This window comes from Charadrius vociferus, unplaced genomic scaffold, assembly GCF_000708025.1.
Source record: "Charadrius vociferus isolate BGI_N301 unplaced genomic scaffold, ASM70802v2 scaffold69, whole genome shotgun sequence".
Taxonomy (NCBI): domain Eukaryota; kingdom Metazoa; phylum Chordata; class Aves; order Charadriiformes; family Charadriidae; genus Charadrius; species Charadrius vociferus.
The window spans coordinates 223,015-240,018 of NW_009649937.1; the positions used below are offsets into that span (position 1 = coordinate 223,015).

At 40.3% G+C, this 17,004-nt stretch overlaps 1 protein-coding gene across 1 annotated transcript in view; it reads right to left on the reverse strand.

Annotated features, from left to right (window-relative positions):
- The window catches only part of PCNT (pericentrin), a 99,404-nt gene that overhangs the window by 16,614 nt on the left and 65,786 nt on the right, over positions 1–17,004 (reverse strand). Inside the window, exons 35-41 of the mRNA XM_009891399.1 lie at positions 15,776–16,901; positions 8,924–9,451; positions 7,903–7,995; positions 7,318–7,472; positions 2,007–2,204; positions 731–926; positions 1–30 (exon numbers count right to left, since the gene is read on the reverse strand). The exon at positions 1–30 is cut by the window's left edge and continues 223 nt beyond it. Of these exons, the coding sequence (XP_009889701.1) occupies positions 1–30; positions 731–926; positions 2,007–2,204; positions 7,318–7,472; positions 7,903–7,995; positions 8,924–9,451; positions 15,776–16,901 (2,326 nt within the window). The remainder of the gene's footprint in view (positions 31–730; positions 927–2,006; positions 2,205–7,317; positions 7,473–7,902; positions 7,996–8,923; positions 9,452–15,775; positions 16,902–17,004) is intronic.

Here is a 17,004-nt window from a genome sequence, read left to right on the forward strand (position 1 = left end):
CCTGCTGAAGCTTATATTCTAATAATTCAACTGGGATAAGAAAATGTTAACAGTTATTTGTATTACAAAGAATTTGACAATATGTTATCAATTACAGTGGTTCAAATGGGGGGGGGGGGGGAATCAGCTGTATTAAAGTGTTCTTGTCTGGAGAACTCATTTCTTTGCAAACATGACAGGAATCAGCAGAGAGATACACATACAGAGAGCTAGTGTATATTAAGATACACTAGCTCTCCTGCTAGTGGACCAGCCAAAGTGAGAAGAACATGAAAGCCGTGTGAGACTATGAGAGCTACTGTGATATACTATAAGCAACATGTTACTAATGGATTCTAAACCTCATTAAGCAAACCCATCCATTTACTAGCAAACATATACAGAAAGAATTTCCTGAAAACTAACAAAGGTATTTTACTATCCTTTACGAGTTTTCTACATGCGTACACTATTTAACAGACTCACCCTTCAGTTATATTGCTTTGGGTTATTTTAAGGCTTCTCTTTGCTTTTCACAGATTTTTATTAACTACTAATATGACAAAGAAGAATAATTCCTTCTTCTTCTAAACTTGTAGAAAACCTCAGTGCTTTAAAATGAGGAAAATTTAAAAATGAGGAATTGTACGGCTTCTTTGCAAAATAATCTTTTTTTTTTGTCTTTTATCTTCTAAGCAAAAAAAGAAAGAACTGACATAGAAGACCAGAAACAAGAACTTGGGATTACTACCTTTCCTCCGAAGGTAGTGTTCTTGTTTGCTCCCATGATCTTCTGCTTTGGTAAGGGTTTCCTTTAACTGCTGTAGCTTCTCCTGGTTCTGAAGATGTGTCATGCGTAGCTGAGCTCGGAGATCCTGTATTTCAGAGAGCAAGCTATTCCGGTCTGAGGAGAAAAGGTGCTCTACAACCATCTGCCTCTGTTCCTCCTGAAAACAAACCAAGTCCTATTAAATCTGCAAGGCTATTCCCATATTTTCTACAAAGACAAACTGTAGAGAAACCCTTACAGTACAAGTTATATACACAGGCAACATCAAATGACTAAGTTCATGCTTCATGTTAACATTAAGTTAAAAAGAAAAACCCTACTTCACTAGATTCCAAATAAAGTAATAGTTATTGATATAGTTTATACATCATTGTTATGACAAACTACCTGGTCTGAACCTAAAAACTAAATATTATCAGCAAAAATTCCCAAATAGATTCAGAATTAGTTCAGTATATACCCTTTGCAAGAGAAGCCTGTGAAGATGTAAGATGGAGTTCTTCCCCTCCTTCCATTTTTATCAAATATTTCCTTTTCACTATCACAATCTCCAGGTCACTATTTTTTCTGGATGCCAGCTAAAATAATTAATAGGCTTTGTAAGACAATATACAAAGTCTGAGAAAAACGCTACCAAAACATAGACTATAAAAGCCTACTGATCCCACACAATCTGAATTAATGCACAAGGTAAGATGTAATAACAGAAGTAATAAGACTGTAAAAACCTCAAAAAAAATATGGGGGAACAGAAGTGATTTACAAACATAACACTTTAATAGGTTTTCTTACTTGTTGTTTCATTATATACTCAATTTTTTCTACTAATGAACCTTCATCACCAGACTCGGTATTGGAGAAGTGAGACTTCAAATCAATTTGCAACACATTTCTCTCCTTTTCAAACACGGTCTGTACTGCTTGAAGAAGTTCTCCTCTCCAGTCAGCAGCAATACCTGAATGTTCCTGTTAAAAAAATAATACTTTTTTTTAAATGGCATCTCTCTCTATCTCTAATACAGTCTTCCATATCATTAGTGTGTAAGAGTATACCTATCTGTTAATTTAAGCAGACCAGAGGTGTTAGAAGAGGCTTGTTCAAATCTCAAAGGAAAGAGTCCCTTGCTCCTCATACATTTTTATATATATACGTACACACTAACTACATAACAATATACATTTCTCTATATACAAAAATCTGGTTACCTTGCTTTAAAGAATATTATTATTGTCATACCTTGTCTCCTTTATCTGCCACCTTGCTAAGGTAATCTTTCAGTGACTGTACAGCATCCAGCAAGGTTAAACCTACCTTCTGACATCCCTCCATCACCACTCTGGTCTGATGAACATTTTTCAGCTCACTAAAACCAAAGGGATGTTCTGACAAAGCCAGTATTTTGCGGCTCTCCTCATATACCATCTTCAGCACAGTCTAAGAAGGAAAAAACACCATAATACATAATATTAGGAAACAGGTATCAGCATCCTGACTGTAAAAGCAGGATGGGATAGCACTAGACAACAAAAATAAGAAGGCTGTCTGAGGTTGTGATACAGATAAAGACATGCAGGTCTGCCCTGCTACCTGGCATGCTTAATAAACTAAGAATGCACACACACACACAGAGTAAGCCAACAGGTACCAGAGAATTTTTATATCCTAACAACTGAGGACAATATTTAAGAACACAGTAGACACTCTATTATTAAATACTGTATTTACAATGTTAATATACAAATGGCAGCCTCAGCCAGCACATCTTATTGCTGCATACATCAACACGCTAATATGGAATTAAGCCAAAGGACTGTACTTTATCTTTGTTGTTTCTGAACTATTTAGCTAACTTTTCTGGGAATAAGTTAAATTCCAACAAGTCTGAAGCCACATTACTAAACCTCAGTGAAGTTAGAAACCTGAATTATGTATTTAGACAACCTTGACTTAATTTAACCGATTATGTACAAAGAACATCTCCCAGAATAATCAGTCTTAATAATTTACACAGTGGAAATTGTTTCCTCTGACATTGTCAGATAAAATAACCTCTTTTAAATAAATTCCCTGTTCACAAACTATTACATCATGCACAGATGTTTCCTGGTCTCTTTTCAAGGAAGGTCACTGGAGATTTAAGTGCTTTTCTACATACATCTCATTAAAAAAAACCACCCAGCCTTGATGTGGAGCTGTTTCTCACTGCTACTCACTTTAACAACAACAATATGGAGTACTTTTCTTCAACTCTTGATAGCCTTGCCAGTAAAGTCTGGATCATTGAAAGAAACTAAATTCAAAAATTCTCTGTTTCTTAAGGTAAAATAAAATTCAGCTCTTCCATGAAGTCTATGAAACTATGGTCTTTAAGAATTATTAATTTTTTAGGTACAGAATCATAGAATGGTCTGGGTTGCAAGGAACCTTTAAAGGTCATCTAGTCCAACCCCTCTGCCACAGGAATGAGGACATCTTTCATTAGATCCCAAACTCTCGTCCAACCTAACCTTGAAAGTTTCCAGGGGTGGAGCATCCACAGCTTCTCTAGACAAACTATTCTGGTATCTCACCAACCTCATCATAAAGAATTTCTAACTTACGTTCAATCTAAATCTACCCTCTTTTAGTTTAAAATTCTTGCTCCTTCTCCTGTCACTACAAGCCCTGGTAAAAAAAAACCCTCCCCATGTTTCTTATAAGCCTACTTTAAGTATTGGAAGGCCACAATAAGGTCTCCTGGGAGCCTTCTCTTCTCCAGGCTGAACAACCCCCACTTTCTCAGCCTGTCCTCATAGGAGAGGTACTCCATCCCTCTGATCATCTTCGTGGCCCTCCTCTGGACTCGCTCCAACAGGTTCATGTCTTTCCTGTGCTCAGGGCTCCAGAGCTGGCTGTGGGGTCTCACAAGGGCGGAGTAGCGGGGGAGAGTCACCTCCCTTGACCTGCTGGCCACACTTCTTTTGATGCAGCCCAGAATACGCTTGGTTTTCTGGGCTGTGAGCAGACAGCGCTGGCTCGTGTTCGTTTTTTCATCCACCAGTAGCCCCAAGTCCTTATCCTCGGGGCTGCTCTAAATCCCTTCATCCCCCAGCCTGTATTGATACCAGGGGCTGCCCTCACCCAGGTGCAGGACCTTGGCAATTGGCCTTGTTGAACCTCATGAGGTTCACATGGGCCCAACTCCTCCAGCCTGTTCAGGTCCCTCTGGATAGCACCTCTTCCCTCAAGTGAATCAATTGCACCACTCACTCACCTCGGTGTCACCCACAAACTTGCTGAGAATGCACTCATTCCCACTCTCTATGTTATCAATGAGCATATTAAATAGTATTGTTCCCAGTACAGACCCTTGAGGAACATCACTCATTACTATTTACAACTTGGACACTGAGCTGTTGACTGTAACTCTTTGGACATGGCCATCCAGCCAATTCTTTATCCATCCAACAGTCCATCCATCAAATCCATATCTCTCCAATTTAGAGGCAAGAATGTTGTAGGGGACCATAACAAAGGCCTCACAGAAGCCCTGGTAGGTGACATCAATTGCTGTTCCCTTGTCCACTGATAGAGTCACTCCATCATAGAACGCCACCAGATTTGTCAGGCACAATTTGCTCTTGGTGAAGCCCTGTTAGCTGTATCTAATCACCTTCCTGTGTTCTATATGCTTCAACAAAAGTTCCAGGAGCATCTGTTTCATGATCTTACTGGGCACTGAGGTGAGGCTGAAAGGTCAGTAGTTCCAACAGTCTTCTTTCTTACTCTTTAAAAAATGGGTGTGATGTTTCCCTTTCTGCAGTTGCTGGGGACTTCATCTGTCTGCCATGACTTTTCACAGATGTAGTTGCAAGCCGCTCAACATCATTTGCCAATTCCCACAGGACCCTGGGATTCATCTCTTTGGGTCCCATAGACTGGTGTATATTCAGGTTCCTCAGGTGATCTTGAACCTGATCTTCTCTTATGATGGGAGGGACTTAATTCCTCCAGTCCCTGCCTTGAGGTTCAGGGACTTAAGATGTGAGAAAAGCGATTGCCAGTGAAAACTTGGCAAAAAAGTTGTTGAGTACCTCAGCCTTGTTGGTTGTCACTAGTTCTCCTGTCTTATTTATTGTGTGTGCGTGTACACACACATTTTCTTTAATCTTCCTTTTCTGTCCAATGTACTTGTAGAAGCCCTTCTTATTATTCTTCCTCTCATTCCTTGCCAAATTCCCCTCCAACTGTGCTTTCCTGATCCCATCCTTACACATCCAGGCAGCATCCCTATATTCTTCCCAGGTTACATATTCCTGGTTTCACTGCCTGTGTGTTTCCTTCTTATGCTTTAGTTTGACCAGGGTGTCCTTACTCAGCCATGCTTGTGTCCTGCCTTCCTTCCTTGCCTAATTTCTTACACAGGTGAATCAAAAGCTCTGGTGCTCTAACGAAAGTGTCCTTAAATAGCTGCCAGCTCTGTTCTGGTCCTTTATCCCCAAGGACAGTTTTCCAGGGAGTCCCATCCACAAATTCCTTAAACAACTGAAAACTTGCTCTCCTAAAATTCAGCATCCTGACTCTGTTGTTCAAAGACAGCTCTGTACAATCAATCCTTTTTTTTTTTTTTTTTTTTTTCCTTTTTTTACATAGGGAGAAACCCCACTGCCTCTCCTTCCTTGTCTGTCTCTTCTGAACAGTTTATAGCCATAAATGGCATTGCTCCAATCGTGTGATTTGTCCCATGGAGTTTCAGTGATGCCAATTAGATCATAGATTTTTAGCTGCACAGTGACTTCCAGCTCCTCCTGTTTGTTACCCATGCTATGAGCATTGATATAAGGCCCTTCACTTGAGCTGTTGACTGTGTCACCTTTTTGGAGGAGCAAGACGCAGTTTCTTTGAGACACTGCATAAGTTGGTTCCTAATAAGTCAGCAGCCCCTGGCTCTACTCAGTTGCTCAAAACCCCATCCTCCTCTCTGGCTAAGTCTAACTTAAAGCTCTCCTTATAGGTTTGGCCAGCTTATTTGGTGAAGACACTCTTGTCCCACTTGGTCACGTGAATCGCATGAGACCCCAACAGACCCAGCTTCTCTAAGGTACCTCTATGAACACAGAAACCAAAACCTTGAGTACAGCATCAGCTACCCAGCCAGGCATTCACCTGTTTGTGTCCTCCATCCTGGACCCCCTTCCTCTGACTGGGAGGATAGAGGAGAATACCGCCTGTGTTCCCAATCCCTCTAACATTGATCCTAGGGACATATAGTCATCTTTTGATGGTTCCAAGTTGCCTTGTTACAGTATTATTAGACCCTACATGGAACAGCAGGAGCAGATCATAATCTGTAGGGTTCACCAGGCTTTGCAGCCTCTTAGTGATGTCACAAATAGAAGCTCCTGGTAGGCAGCTAACTTCTCTAGAGAAATTGTCTGGACAGCAAATGGATGCTTCAAGTGACTCTCAGTAAGGACTCTCCAATTACTAATACTTAACATGCTTTTCTGATGGCACTGGTTCTAATGCAAGCAGGTGGTTGCATCAACTTTGCATGGTTGGCTTTTCCTGGGTTATGTCAGTTACTCAATGTGCTCTTCATTCTCCAATGCCAGAGCATTATGTGTGTTACAAAGAGGCCCTTCAGAGGATGGGGGAAGGTTCTTCCTTCTGCTTTGAGTAGAGATAAAGGTCCAGTCTCTTTCATCTCATGAGTTACTTGTGTCAGTTATCCTGAGTTTGAATTCAGGCTTACCTTTCCCTCACATAGCCTTCCTTCATTGCACACACCTTCCTTCATTTTGCTAAGCAAGCTGAAAGAATCTGCTAAACATTTTATAAGGCAGCATTCACTTCCTAGGAAGTGTATTTCTTCTAGTTTCTTATTACTCAAGTTTCTTCAAGTATTCAAACTCCTTGTACCCTACTGCACTTACCCACATATTTCTCACCAGCCTCATAGATGAGATGATTTGGAGCACTGAATTTCTCCCTTTCACCAGCTGGAACTCCTGCAATGGCTGAGAGCTTGTTCAGCTGCAGCACCAAACCCAGGCATATACTTTCTTACACTTGCCTTACTGACTACAGTAAGCAATCACTGCTCAGTCTTCTCTCTATTCTTCATGCTCCTTGAACTGACTCTGAAAGATCCCTCCACACCTTGCAGTGGTGTTTCCACAGCTCTCCATCATATCAGAGTGACAAGAATAGGCAGGGGAGCATGATGTCAGCTAGCTATGCTTATTTATGAAACAGATTGCTGTAAAGCTTCCAAGACAAACCCAATTAGTCCTTGTGCTGCCACATTCTGGAACATCACCAGTGCTGTTGCAACCACCCAGCAAACCTTCTTCAATTCTAGCAAGTACAAGACAAGACAAACATCAGTAAGTTTGTCCCACAAGACATGCAAAAATGACCCAAGAACCATAATCAACCTGAAGTTTAAACCATTACAGAACAGTTTACAGTGTAAAGGTAGCAGCTAACTCTATTCTATATTAGCATTTCAATTTTGCTGTTTCAGTTTTAATTTGCTGGTATGCTTCTATTAATCATATATTACCTTCAGCTGTGGTGAAAGTATTTCTTTTTCTCTCATTGATTCCATAGTATCCGGAAACATTCCACAGTACTGCAGATAAGGCATGAAACTAGCATCCAGGTGGTCTGACCTTTGTAGCTCCTGCTTCAGTTTAGCTGCCAAATTTGACATGGTATCTGAAGAAAGAGACCGCCCCCACAAGTGTTACACAGATGAAAAGAACATGAAACCAACACAACCACTTGCAAAATAACCAGGATTTCTTCTGTTAGTATGAATGCAGGGTCAGCTGAAGTTAGTTGGTTGAGATCTCAACTAACTTAAACAAGTAAAAAGGTTATAAGTTGCCTTTAGCACCAGAGAAAGTGCTGTAGTTAAGTCACGACTTACAAAAACCCCATTTTCAGTATGTAAAGATGAAAAGGTAAAAGCAGACTTCCACTAGCACAAATATACAAGTCTTTCTAAACAAAAAAACACCTGACAAAGGCATAGCTTTCAAATAGAAGATCTACAGTAAAATAAAACAGGAGAAAGAGGAAGGTTTATAATATTTTTATACTGAAGTTAACAAAAGGTGAAAGGAATTTACAAAGTTCAACTTACTACTGCCATATCCATCGCTCATTGCACCTATGGCAGATGCTCTTGATCTTACCTCATCTTGTAAATCACAAGGGGTTAAAGTTAGATTATCAGCTTCTCTCACCTGCTTGGAAATAATTTTTCACATTAATGTTAGTTTTCTGCACTCAGCTGTATTTTTCTGCATTTGTAACAACTTTGTTACTAGTGCAGATTCTAGCAAAGGCCTACTTGACTGTAGTGTTAGAGATGGCAAATACCATGATGAATGCAACATTGCTGCTCTGTGGAAGCCATTCCATCTCATTTTTTTCCCTCCATTTTAATATTCTTAAGAAACAGACACATATTTATAATTAATTGCCCTTCAAAAGCAAGGCACAAAAATATACAACCAAAGATTAATTTTCTGAAGTACAGACTTTATCATCCTGTGAAATGATACAGACAGAAATATATAAAATAATTCCATTAAAAAGAAAAACCTCTATTCTCCAATTCTGAAACAGTCTCTTCTAACACTCAACGACACCTGCATAAGTGGAGAACTGTTACAGTAAATTGAGTGTTGTGGTAGCAAAAAAGTTTCACAGGTTTTAGCTCAATTACTTACACATGAAGTACTATCACAAATTTGTCAGTTACTTCCTTGCAGCATCACTGTGAAAGCACCAGAATTTGAAAAGGCATCTCAACAAATCTTCTGAGAACACTCGAGCAACACCCATGTTTTTACTGACATCTCATCAGCAGCATATAGATGTGCAGGATGCAAAACCTGCTGCAAGCAGCTTATTGATCAATTTTAAGTTTTGGAAGACTGTTTTCAGTTATTAGAAGCAGTAGTAAACAGTGTTTTAATACAGGCCAGAAGGGGCTCCATTATTTGACAGTGAGAGAGGAACTAACAATCATATATCCAGAACATCACTGGACCTATCCATCTTGGTGTGTGTGTTACTATTACTTGGAGCAAATGGCCCAACAATGATCTGAAGGGGACAGAGCTAAGGAGTCTTGTTTAATTAGAATTAAAACAGACAGGAAATATCACTTACTAAAATCTTCTCCATATCTTGGTCATCAGAGTAGGTACTTTCAGAGAAAGCTGGAGATTTTCTACCTACTCCCACTGCTGCTTTCTCACTGCCATTTCCATACAGGTTAGAATATCCCAGCAATACAGAATTATCCTCTTGCATGGATGACCTGGAGTGCATAATTTCAAAATCTGTGCTTTGAGCTTCCGAAAAGGGTGTCAAATGAAGTACTGGTTGAAGCTCCATGCTTATATCTTGCTTTCTCACAATCTCAGGTGAGCCCCATGAAGCCAAACCTGCAATGAAACTTTGGAAATCTTTTGAAGTGTCTTTGCCCATGTTCAAATTGTGTTTTGGAGAATCGGGAGTTTGATGAATTTCCAATATTTGCTGGCAATGCTTCTTCAAATCTTGCTCCTCTTCAGACTTGTTGATCACATCCAATTCCTGAGTCAAGATACTTTCTTGTGATTGCTTAATCTGAGTTTTTGGATTTATACTGTGAGTCATCAAGTCAAACATAACTTCATCTTTTTCCTACAATGAAATAACACACATGAATTGTTTAATGGAATTTAAATAGGATTTTGCAAACTGAAAAACACGCATTTGAAAATATATTTGCAAAATTTAATAGTCGTATCTCTTATTATTCCCAGTTTTTATGTAAAAATGACACGACAGTTTAGTATATTTTATATGCCAGCTAACTGGGCTTTTTAACAAGCATATTATCAATAGGAGAAAAAAAAAAATCTTTACAATAAGCAATTCTACTTATGCAGAGCTGACTTTTGTATCAATCAGGAAAAAAGGGTATTCCTTGTAGATAATCTGTATGGTAATATAAATTAGATACATCTAATGGTTTTGTATATATTTTATTATTTTATTTTAATTTTAATATTAATATTTTATTGAAGCAGTTTAGTTCCTTCTAAACTCATAAGTCTTGTTCCCACCTCTGCCTCTATCTTTGAAGAGAGGTGGTGGTGGGTGCGGGGAGAATCTGTCGGTCCCATTTGGGGTGTCCCATGTCCCCAGTGGTCAATTCGGCTTAAATCACGACACTTACGAAGAAGGCCTGGCTGCCTTGCTCCATCCACTTTTTCATCTTCAGTGCCCTAGGCACTGAATCCTCTCAAAGCCCCCTCCCAAGATGGTCCACTGCTTTTGGAGTGGTCTGTTTTCCCTCCTTGCTGCCTTCCCCCCTCCACCTTCTCTCTTCAAATGAGGAATTTTTGGATTCCTGGTTCTGCAGTTCCCTCTCTGTTTTACAGCCATCATCTCAAGGAAGTTTTAACAGGACTAGAACAATCTTTCTGCAAAGGAACCCTGCCAGACAGCAGAGCTTTACCCTGTTTTGTGAAGTGGTACCTCTCAAAGCATCCTGCAACCCAAGGTCTACACATCCCAGGACACATATGCAGTCAAAATCTTTCTGTTTGGCAGTTCTTTGTTGATTTTTCCTTCAATCGCTTATTCCAAGTCATTTTAAGACAAAATCACTCTTTTGACCTCTTAGATTCTGTGGCTAATAGTCTAAATGATGCACTGTTTGAAAAGATGGTTTAGTTTATTTTAAACCCGCCACCGGGCAAATTCCATTTCATCCTCCATACTTCTTACGCATGTGAATTATACAGTGAATAATTGTTCTCTCTCTCTTTTTAGACTGTCACCTTAATCCTTTTGTGTTGATCATGCATCCTAGCTGATGAGTCCTAGCCTATTTTAAGCCTAGTGGTACCTGCAACGTTACCATTTTAGCTGCTCCTCCAGCTTTCATTTTAATGCATTTCCTAATTTTCACACTGTTCCCACTTTTGAGCCCAAGAATAACTGTAGGGGGTTTCTGCAGGGTTTTTTTTTCCTGGCTACTGCTGTAAAAGACAATATAAAATGCTTCTATAAATACATTAACAACAAAAGGAGGACTAGGGAGAAACTTCTTCCTTTATTGGATGCAGAGGGAAAGACAGCAACTAAGGATAAGGAAAAGGCCTTCTTTGCCTCAGTCCTTAATAGCAGGACTAGTTGTTTGCTGGGTGGGGAACAGCGCCTTAGGCTGGAAGGCAGGAGTGGGGAACAGAATGAGACCTCTATAATCCAAGAGGAAATGGTCAGTGACCTGCTGGACCACCTAGACATACGCAAGTCTGTGGGGTCAGATGGGTTACATCCAAGAGTGCTGAAGGAGTTGCCGGATGTGCTCACCAGACCACTCTCCATCATTTATCAGCAGCCCTGGCTAACTGGGGAGGTCCCAATGGACTGGAGATTAGCAGATGTGACATCCATCTACAAGAAGGGCCAGAAGGAGGATCTGGGGAACTACAGACCTATCAGTCCGACCTTGGTGCTGGGGAAGGTTATGGAGCAGATCATCTCGAGTGCCATTACATATCATTTACAGGACAACCAGATGATCCAGCACAGTCAACACAGGTTCATGAAGGGCAGGTCTTGCTTAACGAACCTGATCTCCTTCTATGACAAGGTGACCCACTTGGTGGATGAGGGAAAGGCTGTGGATGTTATTTACCTAGACTTCAGTAAAGCCTTCAATAGTGTTCCCCACAGCATTCTCACGAAAAAACTGGCTACCTGAGGCTTGGACAGGTACACGCTCTGCTGGATCAAACACTGGCTGGATGGCCAGGCCCAGAGAGTGGTGGCAAATGGAGATAAATCCAGTTGGCAGTCGGTCACAAGTGGTGTTCCACAAGGCTCAGTGTTGGGGCCACTCCTGTTTAATATCTTTATTAATGATCTCAACAAGGGGATTGAGAGCACCCTCAGTAACTTTGCAGATGACCCTAAGTTAGGTGGGAGTGTTGATCTGCTTGAGGACAGGAGAGCTCTACAGAGGGACCTTGATAGGCTGGATCAATGGGCCAAGGCCAACAGCATGAGCTTCAGCAAGGCCAAGTGCTGGGTCCTGCACTTGGGCCACAATAACCCCATGCAACGCTACAGGCTTGGGGAGGAGTGGCTGAAAAGCTGCCTGGCAGAAAAGGACCTGGGGGTGTTGATTGACAGCCAGCTGAACATGAACCAGCAGTGTGCCCAGGTAGCCAAGAAGGCCAACAGCATCCTGGCCTGCATCAGGAATAGTGTAGCCAGGAGGGCTAAAGAAGTGATTGTCCCACTGTACTCGGCACTGGAGAGGCCACACCTCGAGTACTGTGCTGCAGTATAAGAAGGATATTGAGGTGCTGGAGAGGGTCCAGAGAAGGGCAACAAAGCTGGTGAACGGTCTTGAGAATAAATCTTATGAGGAGCGGCTAAGGAAATTGGGGTTTTTTAGTCTGAAGAAAAGGAGGCTGAGTGGAGACCTTATTGCTCTCTACAACTACCCGAAAGGAGGCTGCAGAGAGGTGAGCACTGGTCTCTTCTCACAAGTTACAACTGATAGGACAAGAGGAAATGGTGTCAAGTTGCATCAGGGGAGGTTTAGGTTAGACATTAGGAAGAACTTCTACACTGAAAGGGTTATCAAATACTGGAACAAGATGCCCAGGGAAGTGGTTGAATACATCCTTGGATGTATTTAAAAGTCATCTAGATGTGGTGCTCAGGGACATGGTTTAGAAGTGGGCCTGGTAAAGTCAGATAACCGTTGGACTTGATGATCTTAAAGGTCTTTTCCAGACATAATGATTCTATTCTATGATTCTTTGCTCCTCTGAAAATGCTGCATTTGTTTGTGTTATGTTCACTATTACACAAATGTTAGCAATTTGAACCAACTCTCATTCACTACTCAGGGTTAAGTAAAGAGCTGCTTAATCTCATGTGCATTTTCTGTCTTGGAACTCCAAGCAGAAATCTTGTCTTTTCCTCTGAACATGTTCTGTATAATGGCAATTAGCTAATGCATACTAGAACAACAGGAAATACCCAAATATTGTTCTTTTCCTTCTCCAGCTCTCAGGCTCATGGTCACTATCAGCTATGAACAGTTGGCACTCCAAAACAAATATTGTACTTTTCCTTATGTCTAGCTCTAGAGATGAACTAGATCTGTAGGAAAAGGTCTATTGTAATGAATGCTTGAAGACACAATAGTTTACTTACTTTGACTCCGCATATTCTCCAACTTTGATGATCATCCCTCTTCAGCCTACTTTGAAACTTTTAGCACTTAAACATGGAAATACGTATACTGATGTATATACTTAAACTTAAACATTTCATAATCTAAGCTTCCACTCAAAAAGTTAAATCATGTAACTGCCCCTAGAATTCCAGCATACATTCATATCCTTCAAAATTTTACCAGTTCTCTCTCCACTGAATCCTAACTCTTTTTTTGCTGAACCTAATTCAGAATTAAGTTTTTCTTTATGAGATGCCATCTTCACAATTAAGTTCTTTTCATTCTGTGAAGTGCTTGCAGCCTTTACCACTCCCTGCATTGTGTTCAAAGAAAAAGTATTTTTGTGAGCTGTTTCCATATTCATATATATGATATATTTTCCACACATTCCCAAATTCTATCTACCGTAACTATGATATTGAAGTTGTGCATGCACCTCACACTGTATATGTATTTTACATGACAAACAAGCATAAATAATGCAGTTGGCTGGAACTCACACAGCATATTCTGGTCATATAAGCTTGTAATAAATAATCATTACTAAGTTGAGATCAAGCAGCTGTACTCTTATTCTGGATAAGCGAAAGACAGTGTTGTTGTATGTGATTTCCACCAGGAAGCTGCTAACTGACCTTTCATGGTTACTGCTGCTACTAAGTGGCTATTACAGCTTGAAAGAGACCTACAGAGACAGATAAAAACCACATCAAGTAAACCTGGTACATAGCATATTTGGTTATGGCAGTTATTTATGTTCTTTAAACAGAGACCTAACAATCACTATCTGTATAAGCAACAGGGTCCAGTAGACCACTACACTGGAAGTCAGGCAGCTAAGCTCTGCTGCTGCCTTGTATACATATATTCAATGGTCTGAAGTACATCATTCTGCATAGATCATTCTAAGCTATTCCCACCTGATCAATTTTTCTGAGTGATTTCCGAGACAAACCCTGAATGTACAGTATCATCCAGGCAAATGGCGCTGATGCAAACTAGAACTTTACGCAAATAAAAATACAAATACCAGTACCAATCACACATTTTACATTACTACACTCTTAAAAATCCTGCTTAAGAAAGAAACATAAAAGTGATTTTACATAGCAATTGTCCCATAATCTCTTTAAATAAGGAGATATGGCATTAGAGTATAATTTAAATAAGATACATCCTAAATACATCAGTGCATCTCAAAGATAACAAACGAAAGCCTAATGAAAACCCACTTTTATTACTGAGTAGGTTTTAAAACTAAGAACTACAACCTGTTGTGATTGCTGGTCAAAATGTCAAAGTAATATGAAACATTCTGTAACATCACAGTAACTTTGCAAGTAGGCTTTTACCATTAGTGATACCAATACTAAAGCTCAGTTATTTTGCCTAACTTGGAAATCAAATAATTCTACCTCTAAACCATCATTTCTACCTGGTACTGAAAAGCCATCTTCCCTTCCCACTACAAAGGGGCAAGTAGTACAGTATAAGTCAACCACCTTGGATTTTTAAACCCATATCACACTGTCAGTCAGGATCCCACAAATCCACATAAGCCTGACACCTAACATTTTCTCCTTTCGTATGCACTCAGAAACTCTTTTCATATAAGCCCTTTTACTAATACTTATCACCTCTGTAAGCTAGCCTTAAAAGACAGTAAGCTGGTATATGACAAACAACTACAGCTCTCTGAAAAACAGGTCATGTGGGTCCTACTGCTTTCCAAAAGTTCACATAAGGTTATCTGGAGCAAATGGTTCTAGAAAAGATTCAGAGTAAATACAAGAGAGAGTAACAGTAAATAAAGATTTCTAAAAAAAAAATATGATACACGACAGATTCTTTTCATGCAGTTCTCCAAGACAGCCATAAAGCACGGCAAACATAGTCCTAGTAGCTTGTGGTGGGTTGACTTTGACCAGCTGCCAGCTGCCCACCCAGCTGCTCTCTCACTCTCCTTCCTCAACAGATCAAGGGGAGAAAATAAGATGGAAAGAGCTCATGGATGGAGAAAAAGACAGAGGTATCACCTACTAACTACTCTCACGGGCAAAACAGACTTGACTTGGGGAAAAACTATTTAATTAGGTGCCATTAAAATAGAGTTGGATGGCAAGAAACAAAGACAAACACTGAAACAGCTCCCCCCCCCACCTCACGCCTTTTCTCCCCAGGCTGAATTTTGCTCCTTCATTCCAAACTCTGCTCTAGCACGGTCTCTGCCATCGGCTGTTTCTCACACTTTTTCTCCCTCACTCCTCACTGATTGTGCAGCACTTTGCCCTTTCTTAAATACATTTTTACAGCAGTGCCATGCACAGGGCTGACGGGCTCAGCTGTGTCCTGTGGTGGAACCAGCTGTGCCCAGCACGGAACAGCCCTAGTCTTTTCTCAGAGAAGTCTTCTTACAGCTCCCCCATTGCCAACACCTTGCCATGTACACCCAATACATACCTTAGGATCCATGCCCAAAACCATATCCAGCTCAGAAAAACTGACTGGATTAGGTTTCCATGCAGGCTTGCCCTGTTCTTAGTCCTTGCAGGCATCTACCTCTAGCCACTGCTGGAGAAAATACACAAAGATAGACAGACCCTTTAACTGACTCACTACAGTCAGTTTTATGCCACAGTATTCATCTTCACCTTTTCTTACAGCACTGAAAAGGATGAAATATAGGGCTTTATGCAACACATAAAATTGTATTATTTTAAAAAACAAATAATACTATTAAAAAAGAAATCACATTTCAGTTTATCAGTAGGGAAAGCCAGTTCTGCAAATGAATGACCAACATTCGCTTCCAGTTCTTCTAATTCCTCCATTCCTTTCTTCATGGCTTTGTCTTTTCTTTCACTCTGGCAGAACGGCTTGAGAAGGTTAGTCTTTTCATGATCATGTTGCTCCTTTGGCTTGTACGACTCTAACTCTGAAATAAGTTCACCTCTTTCCAATTGTAAGGCTTCAAGCTCTTTCACATATGCCTTGATTTGATTTTTCAGTTTTGCAGTGATACCTTGCAGTTCATTGATTTCTTTCTGATAAGCTACTTCTTTCTCATTCAATGTTTGCACCTGGAAATCAAGTCTAGAAACTTTTAACTGAAGACTATAAACATCTTGAGCCTGACTTGCATCTCTCTTTTCCAACTCAGTTTGAAGCTTTGCTGCCTTTTTTGTTAAGCAGTGCAACTTGGTTGCATCAGCTTCTCTTCGATCTGCCATTCTCTTCATTTGCATATCTTTCTCGAGAATATTTGCTTCCCTTTCTCTCACAGTATCTTCAAGTTCTTGAACACGAGAAAATGTCATCCTTGCTTCAACCTCTCTCTGAGAAAAACGTGTTTGGAAAATGCTGTACTCTCCCTGAAGTGCATTGTACTGTGTTCTCAGAGAGGTTAGCTCTGCAACATGCTGCTCTGATAACTCTCGTAATTTTTGGCATTTTTTCTCCAAAATGTCCACTTCCATTTTGAACTGCAGTTCCTTCTCTTCCAGTTGCTGCTGCAGAGCTTCTCTAGCAGTTGAGACAAGCTCTAGCTCCTCCTGAAGCTCTCTCACTTTGGAGATTAGCAATGCATTTCTTCTGTTGGGATCAATATCACCCTGACAATCTACCAGTCCCTTCCTCAACTCATTCTGAAGGTTTTCCACTGGCTTTCCCAATGCAAGTTGATAGAGATCATCTTGGTTGTCACTAACTTCATGACATACTGGTCCAAATTGTGCCAGCTCCTTTTGAAGCTTCTCAATTACTCCATGGAGTTGCTCTACCTCTTCATCTTTGTCCTTATGCAGCCTTTCCTGGTCACTGCGAAGATGTTCAACAAGTGATCTGAGTTCATCAATTTCAGATTTTTGGTCTTCCACAACCTGAGCAAAAGCATAAGGTCTGAGTATTACTGTATATAGGCAGAATTCCTACTGCACATACAGTTTAAATTAGATTTTTCTTCTGAATCATGCAAGCATTAAT